This window comes from Nicotiana tomentosiformis, chromosome 6, assembly GCF_000390325.3.
Source record: "Nicotiana tomentosiformis chromosome 6, ASM39032v3, whole genome shotgun sequence".
In the NCBI taxonomy this organism is placed as follows: Eukaryota; Viridiplantae; Streptophyta; class Magnoliopsida; order Solanales; family Solanaceae; genus Nicotiana; species Nicotiana tomentosiformis.
The window spans coordinates 91,158,127-91,167,191 of record NC_090817.1 but is presented as its reverse complement, the minus strand read 5'-3'; the positions used below and the strand labels follow the sequence as shown (position 1 = coordinate 91,167,191).

Below are 9,065 nucleotides of genomic sequence, written 5' to 3'. Positions count from 1 at the left end.
ATTTATTATTCTCCTCAAAATAAGAGGATTTAGTTAGCGTTTAGACATAGAATTGATTGAAACTTGAAAAAAGAATTTTTGAAATTGTGTTGAAAACTAATTTTTGAATATTGAAGTTGTGTTTGGACATATATTTTATTTGAAAAAAAGTTGAAATTTTGTGAGTGGAAGAAAAATTTTCACCCAAAAACTGTCATAAACCAGTTTTTGGAAACTTGAAAATTTTTGAATTGTTTTTCCCAAAATAATTCAAACAATGTTTTCAATTTTATTTTTTGAAAAAATGAAGCAAAAATCTATGGCCAAACGGGAGTGAAAAGCCTGAATTGAAATTCCAACAATTTTATTCTTAACTACAATCTTAAGCAGTAGCAATTAGAGAGTAAAGCAGAAGTTGATTGAGGTACTTATATCCATTATTATAATATTAACATACAATCTTAAGCATTAGCAATTAAGGAGCAAATCATAAGTTGATTGAGGTACATATATCCATGATTATAATATTTACGGACAATAGTTGATGGTTTGGATCAACTATGGTACAAGTATTCCTCTTGATAATATTTGAGAAAATTGTATTTAAAATATGGTTAATTTTTCTTGCACTTTATTTGGGATTGAAGAGTTTGTTTTTGCTGTAAGGAAGAGTTTAAGTTTTTTTTTTGTTCTTTGCCTTTTATTTACAAACATTTTTAAACATCTCTAATTATAATTATTGGGACATTTTTAGTCTTTGAATATGTCAAAGTCTGTATTAAAATGTATAAGGAATTGATGCCCAAACTAAGACCAAAATATAAATCAATTCATATTCAAACTTTGAATCGATCATTGGAGGAAGTATTATTTTGATACGTTAAGGTTGAGGATGTAGGAAACAATGTTTCCATCTTGTTTTCCCATGCTTATATTTACTTTTAATTATTTTGGAGGTTTAGAAGAAACTTAATTAGGAGAATGACAAGTGAAACCGAACTTTTATCTGTAGGGTTACCATTCAATCTTGAGAAAATTACTCAAACTGTCACTCTATAAACTTTTCCAATCAAAATTAGGCCAAAATAAAATATCTACTAGAAAAGGCCCAAATGTCATTTTGGGTCCAAATTTTTTCAATTAATGTTGTATCCATTATTTTTATAATACAGACACCGAGTTTTCACTCACTCTCTCTCTCTCTCTCTCTCTCTCTCTCTCTCTCTCTATATATATATATATATATATATATATATATATATATATATATATATATATATGCGATTTTTTGCTAAATTGAACCAAAATTGCTGAAATTGACGACAAAGCAAGAAACATTTGCGGTTAATTTCTTCTGATTCCAGATAATTTGGAGTAGAAAATCTCTTGTTTTGTATATTTTTTCGGATTGCGTGTGCTTTTGGAGAAGTGATGTGTTTTTAGGCTTTTGCGACAGAATTGTTTAGTTAGACTTCATCGTATGTATATGTTATAGACGATTTTGTTAGTTTTGGTCGAGTTTTGTATCAATTTCTTCACAAAATTTTGTAACCGTTTGTTCGTATAATAATTTTTAAAATTTTTCTCATTGAACCTAGTTTCAATTGTGAAACAGAGCAATATGACAAGAAAAACTTGTTCGATGAGTTCATTACCTTATTCAAAGTCGGTTTCGAATGAGAAATCGAGCAACATAAGAAGAGAAACTAGGTCGATGAGTTTATCTCATCATTCAACCTCAGTTTTAGTTGAGAAATCGATTGACGAATGAAATATGGGAAGAAAAAATCGTTCCGACAGTGTTAAAGTGTTAGAATCTCGAAAGGATGTTGTTGGGAAATCAGAGAAAAAGAAGAGCAAAATGGTTAGAGTGGATGGTGTTGAAGGTAAGAGAAAACGTGTCGTGGAGGACGAAGTGAATATGGGTGTCAAACCAAAAAAAGGTAAGGTTCAGAAGGCAGAAAAAGTTAAAATTCCTAACAAAGTTTGTAAGGTACATACAATTTCAGTTATATTTTTTCTATTGTTGAATCTTCTTTTAAAATTGGATTTAGTTTGTATTTGTATGTTTTTAATTTGTGTCATTTATTTGTAGCCTTGGAAGCTTTATATTCCAGTTGGTGAGCCTTTTCCTGTTACTCATTGGACATCATACACTAATGTGGACATCGTATCAGTTTTACAGTCAAAGTTGATTGATGTCCAGCTTCAGATGTTTAGGGAAAGCTATTTTGGCTATTTCCTTGATTTACCTCAAGTTTCTATCCAGGCACAACTTATTCGTTCTTTAATGTTTAGGGAGTTGGTTCAAGATAAGTGTGATCAATTTTATGTGAAATTGAATGACGAATGTGTTTTACGTTTTGGTCTTCGAAAATTTGGTGTTGTAATTGGTTTAAACTGTTGTGGCAACGAACATGTTGAGGGTAACTTCAGTGGACCCAATAGGTTGGTGGATACTTATTTTCTTTATTTTGAAGCGGTGTCAAAGAAGTCGCTTATTGATTGTTTTGAGAAGAAGAAATGACAGTCTGATGAAGACGCAGTTAAGATTGTACCCATTTATTTCATAAACACATTTCTAATGTCCACTCAGGCTCAAAAGACATTTATAAGTAAACATGATTTCCATCTTGTCGAGAGTGGTGAGTATGTGTCTTTTCCCTGGGGTAAGATTGCGTTTCAAACTTTAATGAAGTCGATGAGGGACATGTTGAGGGGAAAGTCTGAGTTTTATAGGATTGGTGGATTTCTGCACTACAGGTGTGGTTCTATGAATGTTGCACTGTAGTTTATCAAAAGTTTGTTGTTCGCATTGGAGATCATATACCACACATATTGAATTGGGAAATGACAGACATGCCAATACGTGAGGACTTCTCTACTGGTTTCTTCAACAACACATGGAATAAGGTACCAACTTTTATGTATTGATGGGTTATACATATGATACACTGTAATTCATTGTGATACATCAAATATACAATTTTTATACATCTTTGATACATTTAGTACTGAAGCACTTTTTGTTACATTTGCAGAAACATAAGCAATTACAAAAGACTTTCATAAGTAGTTAAAGTCCTTCATGGAATATGTTTCTGATAAATTCAAGGAAGTCTTTGAGTTAATAAATTTCAAGGTATGTATTTCTTTTCCACTGTGCATTTCCTTTTATTTTTTAGTTAACTTACTGTATTCTTTTTTTAAAAATAGTTTGGTGCAAGCGAAGACAAATATGGTGCACATCCAGAGGAAGACACCAGTGGTCGTCAAGACAATAATAATTTTGTGAGAAATATGGAGTTTGGTGGCAATGAAGATGTTGACATGGATGGTTGTAAGGTGTGTTTAGTTGTGCATTATGCACTTTTCCTTTTTCTTTTTCTTTCTTGTTTTTGATAATTCGATTCTTTTTAAAAAAAATAGGTCCGTGAAAGTGAAGGCAAAAATGTTCCACATTCTCAAGGAGATACCAGTGTGCATCATTGTAACAACATTGTTCTCGATGCAGCAGATCAGTTATGTGTCAATATCATGGAAGAACCTTTTGGTGTGAAAGTTAACATGTTCGTTGCTAAAGTAACTTTCACACCAGATGTAGCACATGCTGCCGCTATTGGTAAGACTACAGATGAGGCGGCAGGGGAGATGGAGGCAGAATATGAGAAAGACAAGGTTCCTGAATCTCAGACTGGCGCTGTTTGTGTGAATGCAAGTGTTGATGAGACGGCAGGGGAGATAAAGGAACAATCTTAGAAATAGGTTCCTAAATCTCAGATTGTTCTATACCAGCCTGAATTACTTCCTGAAGTTTCGCCGCAAATGGAAAAAAGAAAGATATGTCTTGCAAAGGTCGTGCAGTCTCCGTTCATTACTGTATTTGATTCAGGATCCAGTACTGGTGTTGTTGCAGCGAAAGAAAAAAAAGCAAATTTATGCTGCTAAGCATTCTCAAAATCGGAACTGGCATTAACAACTCTTTGTTGAATATATTTGCTGCGTGGGTCAAAGAAGGAAAGTCCAGAAAGAAGTATGTTTCCAGCTTCTGAGTTTTGTTCAGTTTTATATTTTAATATATTGTCATTTGTAGAATTATTTTAAATCAAATCACTATATCTCTTTTGTGTATATCTGTTACTAGGAATAAAATTTACCCGAACCATGTTAGTGAACTCAATCCTGCTTATGATCTTGGGGTATATCATGTTGAAGACAAAAAGTGGTTTTACACTTTGGCATATAATGGTTAGCCTTTGAATGATTCGGTATGTAAGAAGTTACTTTTACAGTTTTTTTTAAATTTTAGCCAGTGTACACATGATCAGGACTCTTAAGTTAGAACAGATTATTAATTGCTATCTTGCCTGGCACAAGAGAAGTAGTGAGCATTCTTTTTCCTTTGTTTTCTGTGAATTTGGTTTGAAAAAGCGTAGCCGCTTAAAGCTTACAAGCCTTCAATGATTAATTATTTGTTATGTTTTGTTTTAGCACATTGATGTTTTGTTATATTATTTTAGAAAGAAGGGGAAGTATGACAAAAACCTACATGTAACATTCACCACCACGGATTGGTACTTCGACGAGAAAATTAATGAGTTGTGGCAGGCGTTTATTGATACAGATGGAGATAGTGAAGTGTGCAATCCGAAACATATCATTGCAAAGTATATTCAGGGGTATGTCTTGGATGCCAATGTTCCATGGCACACTGTCGAGCAGGTCTTAATGCTAATTAATGTTGCGGAACAATGGCATTGAATAATGGCTGTGATTTCCTTCAAGGATAGGTGCATTTAAGTGTATGACTCTATGCGCGGTGGAGCTGCTCATCAAGCCAAAGTTCATAACACAATGTGCATGTATTCTATGCTGCCTCATTTTTTCATGCACACACATTTCTATTTAAACAAAAAAGATATCAATTGGCACATTGGTGTCTACAAATAAAAGGACTTGATTACCCCTTTTGACGTAAAACTGGTTGAAGGACTGCCTCGACAAGTCGAAACATATGAATTTCTTTCAACACAATCTGTTTTGTTTTTAGATTCAACAGTTTGATAATTGTTATTATTTTTATTTTCTGTAGTGATTGCGGTGTATTTGCGGCATCATTTGTCGAGTATTTCATTGAGGGAAAGACGCCTCCTAAAAATTTCAATGCCTATGCACACCAGTGCAGATTTGGTGCTCTCTTATGGGATTATGCTAGAAAGAAGATGGAACTGAACGCGCAAAGTGATGATGAGATTATTGATCGACAGAATAAGTCGCGAAAGCGGAAGAAGTAGTTACCTTTGTCATTGTTGTAGGATGAACTCAATAATTTTGTTTTGTATTGTGTTCTATTATGTTGTCATTGTTGTAAGACGGATCGAATTTGTTTGTGTTTGAATTTTATGAATACTTTTAAGATTTGTATGGCAAATGAGATGTCTGCTCTGTTATAAAGGTTTAATGAATTTTAGTGCAATGTTGGAGTGTTGCAGTTTAGTTTATTTTGGTGTTTCCTCCCTTGATTTTGTGTTGTGAATTCAAGATATGAAAAATATACGGTAGTTTGTGATACACTGTCTCTTTCATATACATGCATGATACAGATAGGATACCCACATGATACATAGATGATACATTCGTTTTGGATTGCTGCACAGTTAGTTTCTACACAACGAGTTCTGCAGTTTGTTTGGTTTCGAAATATGTATTAATGAAGCCACTTATTTGCAAATTTCTAAAACTATTTGCAGAGGTTTCTAGATGCTACGTCTGTTTTGCTTTAGTTAGCTTTGTTATTACACAAATGCAAACATGAGTAAGAGCCGATACACAGAGATACATAGGTAATACACAAGAGATACATAGATGATATAAACATGATACACAACTGATACATTGGTGATACACAAGAGATACAAATATGAAACATAGGTGATACAACTTCTTTTTTAATCAAACAAATGTATAATTTAAAAAATACACTTGCAACACGATTTTAAATGATAGATCAGATATTTATTTATATCTAAAATTCAAATGACATTATGCATTGATACAGTTCTTGATATATTGGATTCTTCTAAATCTCTATGATATCCAGTAAAGTAAAATAACAAGTAATTCTAAGTTTGACATATTTCATCCTCTCTTTGGATTATTTCTACAAGTTTTCCTGTTGTGACCTTGTTCTCCGCACTGTCCACATGAAATCGACCTTTTTTGTTCCCTTTCAGATATTGGCTTGCACCTCCCCTTCCTCGGCCTTCCTATTGATTTAGTCACGTCTGGTGGCAAAACTTTTTCATCTAGAACTTCTGCAGGAATTTTTCATGTGCTTTCATTAGGAACCGGATAAATTGGAATTTCATAGGTCTTCAATAGGTAATTTCTGGCGTAGTACACAGAGAAATACTCAATGTGATCAATGTATTTGTATTTTAATATTGCCCATGCATGTGCATATGGCAGCTCATCCAACTGAAACCTTCCACATCTGTAAGTTGTCTTTTAGGAACACCATTCTCTGCTTACCCTTATCAAGTACTGAATATAAGTAACTAGTCGAAGAGGTCACCTACAAAATTTATCAACTATCATTAGTGGTGACAAAGCATATGCCCTCAAAATACATATATTGAAGAGCCTACAAGATTCAAAATAGCTTAATATCATGTCAAACTAACCAATATTTCAGTAGTGGGGTAGGCATAGATGCTACAATAAATTGAAAGCATTATATACATGCTGGTGGTCGCCTAAAAGTTGAACAATTTGCTTACAAAATGACTAATTTCTTGCATGCCCCAGAAGAAATTGAGAATGGAAGTAGACCAACCAGCTTTGAAATGAAACAAAAAACCTGAAGCCTAGGGTAACGAAGATAAGACCCTCCATTACTTGAACACGATAATATTTCCTTTGTGCAAACAATGAATATTAGAAAACACCTACTTTAATCAATTTGGTCTCCCTGTGCCGTGCAAGTGGATACTAGTTTAATAGAATCATATAAAGGGTTCAAGATATAACAGATCCGTGAATTCGTCATGATTACATATTATATGCACAAGTATCTATAGATTCTATTCATACCTTCATCCGATATGACAATTCGAGATTGTCCATCAACATTGTATCATATTTTTCCCCAAGATCAGTAAATGACTTTATTGCACTCTTTTGGTTTGTAATGTTCCATCGTCCAATCAATTGCCTTATGTACTCTAGTAAGGGCAGTACTGGGAGTTCCCTAGCAGCCTTGAGCATCGCATTGATCGACTCCGTAATATTTGAAGTCATTGTCAATGTTCTGTTGATAGTGCAATGTGCTATGGACCATCTTTCATACCCAATATTGATTAAGTAATCTTTGACCCTCTTATCAATTCTCTCTACCTCTGCCATGTGGTAATCAAACTTCTCAACTGTGTATGCTTTGGCCATAGTAAAGAATATGTCTTTGAGCTGCAAATGCTTCTTCTTGTAATTTTTTTTTACATTATTCCATAGAAGCCATATGCAGACACAGTGAGGTACTTGTGGATACAATATTGCCGCTGCATTTTCAATGCCTTCATGCCTGTCCGAGTGTCACGACCCGAAATTTCCCACCAACGGGACCGTGATGACGCCTAACATTTCACTTGCTAGGCAAGACAACGTTAGAGAATCATTCAACCAATTTCTTATTTTCATTCAGTAATTAACGATAATTAACTAAGATGAAATATAATAAGTACGGAATATCATAAAACTGTATTAATTACTACCACCCGGATCTAGAGTCACAATTCACGAGCATTCTAGAATTTACTACAAAGTCTGAAAGAAATACAACTGTCTGAATGAAAGAAACAGTAGAACATAAAAGATAGACGGGGACTTCAAAGTCTGTGAATGCCGACAGATCTACCTTGAGTCTCCGGACAGCGGACCAATAGCAAAATCTCGATCAACCCGAACCGGTATCAAAATCTGCACAGAAAGTACATAGTGCAATATCAGTACAACCGATCACATGTACTGGTAAGTGTCGAGCCTAACCTCGATGAAGTAGTGACGAGGCTAAGGCAAGGCACCTACAAATCAACTTGTACAATTTAACAATGTATATACAAATAACAGAAATGAATAACTAAACAGGAAATGTCGGGAGGGGAAAATACTGAGGGGAATACAAGAGAAAGAACTACAACAGAATGATCACTGGAGCAGTCAATATACCATGAATCACTAGGAATAGTGAATATAGCAAGAAAAAATGCACGACATCATCCTTCGAGCTTTTACTCTCAATCTCACCATAAAATTAATAGAAACGGCACGACATCACCCTTCGTGCATTAACTCTCATATCATGGCACGACATCACCCTTCGTGCATTAACACTCACAATATGGCACGGCATCACCCTTCGTGCATTAACACTCACAATATGGCACGGCATCACCCTTCGTGCATTAACACTCACAATATGGCACGACATCACCCTTCGTGCATTAACACTCACAATATGGCACGACATCACCCTTCGTGCATTAACACTTACAATATGGCACGACATCACCATTCGTGCATTAACACTCCCCCTTACCATAATGCAATGCATAAATAACAACAAGGAGATAGAATAACAAGTACAAACCTTACTTCAACATTTGGTTCCATAATACCAATCTCGACCTTGAAATAAAAACTAAATTATCACCAGAAAATCCGTAAACATGATAAGAACGATAAATTGAACAACACTAGTATAACACGTAGCAATTAGGCATAAGAATGACGGTCACACCGTGAAGAGGACGATCTCCCGAATATAAATCTCTGCTAACCGCTCCGAGGAATAGGTAACTGCCACAGGAATGAAGTGCGCTGACTTAGTCAACCTGTCCACAATGACCCAAACTGCATCGAACTTCCTCTGAGTCCGTGGGAGTCCAACAACAAAATCCATAGCGATACGCTCCCACTTCCACTTAGGAATTTCTAACCTCTGAAGTAAACCACCAGGTCTCTGATGCTCACACTTCACCTGCTGGAAATTTAGGCACCGAGATACATAGGCAACTATGTCCTTCTTCATT

General features: G+C 34.9%; 2 protein-coding genes across 3 annotated transcripts; one reads left to right on the top strand and one right to left on the bottom strand.

Moving 5' to 3' along the window:
* Window positions 1–1,286: 1,286 nt before the first annotated feature.
* On the top strand, window positions 1,287–4,241 carry LOC104110430 (uncharacterized). 2 transcript variants are annotated; one of them, XM_070179680.1, is made up of 6 exons: window positions 1,287–1,972; window positions 2,075–2,892; window positions 3,021–3,121; window positions 3,196–3,324; window positions 3,409–4,012; window positions 4,124–4,241. In XM_070179680.1, the coding sequence occupies exons 1-2, from the start codon at window positions 1,754–1,756 to the stop codon at window positions 2,504–2,506; spliced, it is 651 nt and encodes a 216-aa protein (XP_070035781.1). In that variant the 5' UTR covers window positions 1,287–1,753; the 3' UTR covers window positions 2,507–2,892; window positions 3,021–3,121; window positions 3,196–3,324; window positions 3,409–4,012; window positions 4,124–4,241. Both variants share the same exon structure in this region, with proteins under 2 accessions (XP_070035781.1, XP_033515660.1).
* A 2,207-nt stretch (window positions 4,242–6,448) lies between these two features.
* LOC104110432 (uncharacterized) lies at window positions 6,449–7,422 on the bottom strand. Its single transcript, XM_009619930.1, has 2 exons — window positions 7,072–7,422; window positions 6,449–6,553 (listed from the first exon to the last, which is right to left on the bottom strand). The coding sequence occupies exons 1-2, from the start codon at window positions 7,420–7,422 to the stop codon at window positions 6,449–6,451; spliced, it is 456 nt and encodes a 151-aa protein (XP_009618225.1).
* Between the last annotated feature and the right edge of the window lie 1,643 nt (window positions 7,423–9,065).

Excerpts from the sequence above, each read along its gene's own strand:
- LOC104110430 (XM_070179680.1), top strand. The coding sequence starts at position 1,754 with ATGGGAAGAAAAAATCGTTCCGACAGTGTTAAAGTGTTAGAATCTCGA. Across the intron at positions 1,973-2,074 it reads TTCCTAACAAAGTTTGTAAG|CCTTGGAAGCTTTATATTCC; the intron begins GTACATACAATT and ends ATTTATTTGTAG.
- LOC104110432 (XM_009619930.1), bottom strand. The coding sequence starts at position 7,422 with ATGGCCAAAGCATACACAGTTGAGAAGTTTGATTACCACATGGCAGAG. Across the intron at positions 6,554-7,071 it reads AATTGTCATATCGGATGAAG|GTGACCTCTTCGACTAGTTA; the intron begins GTATGAATAGAA and ends TAAATTTTGTAG.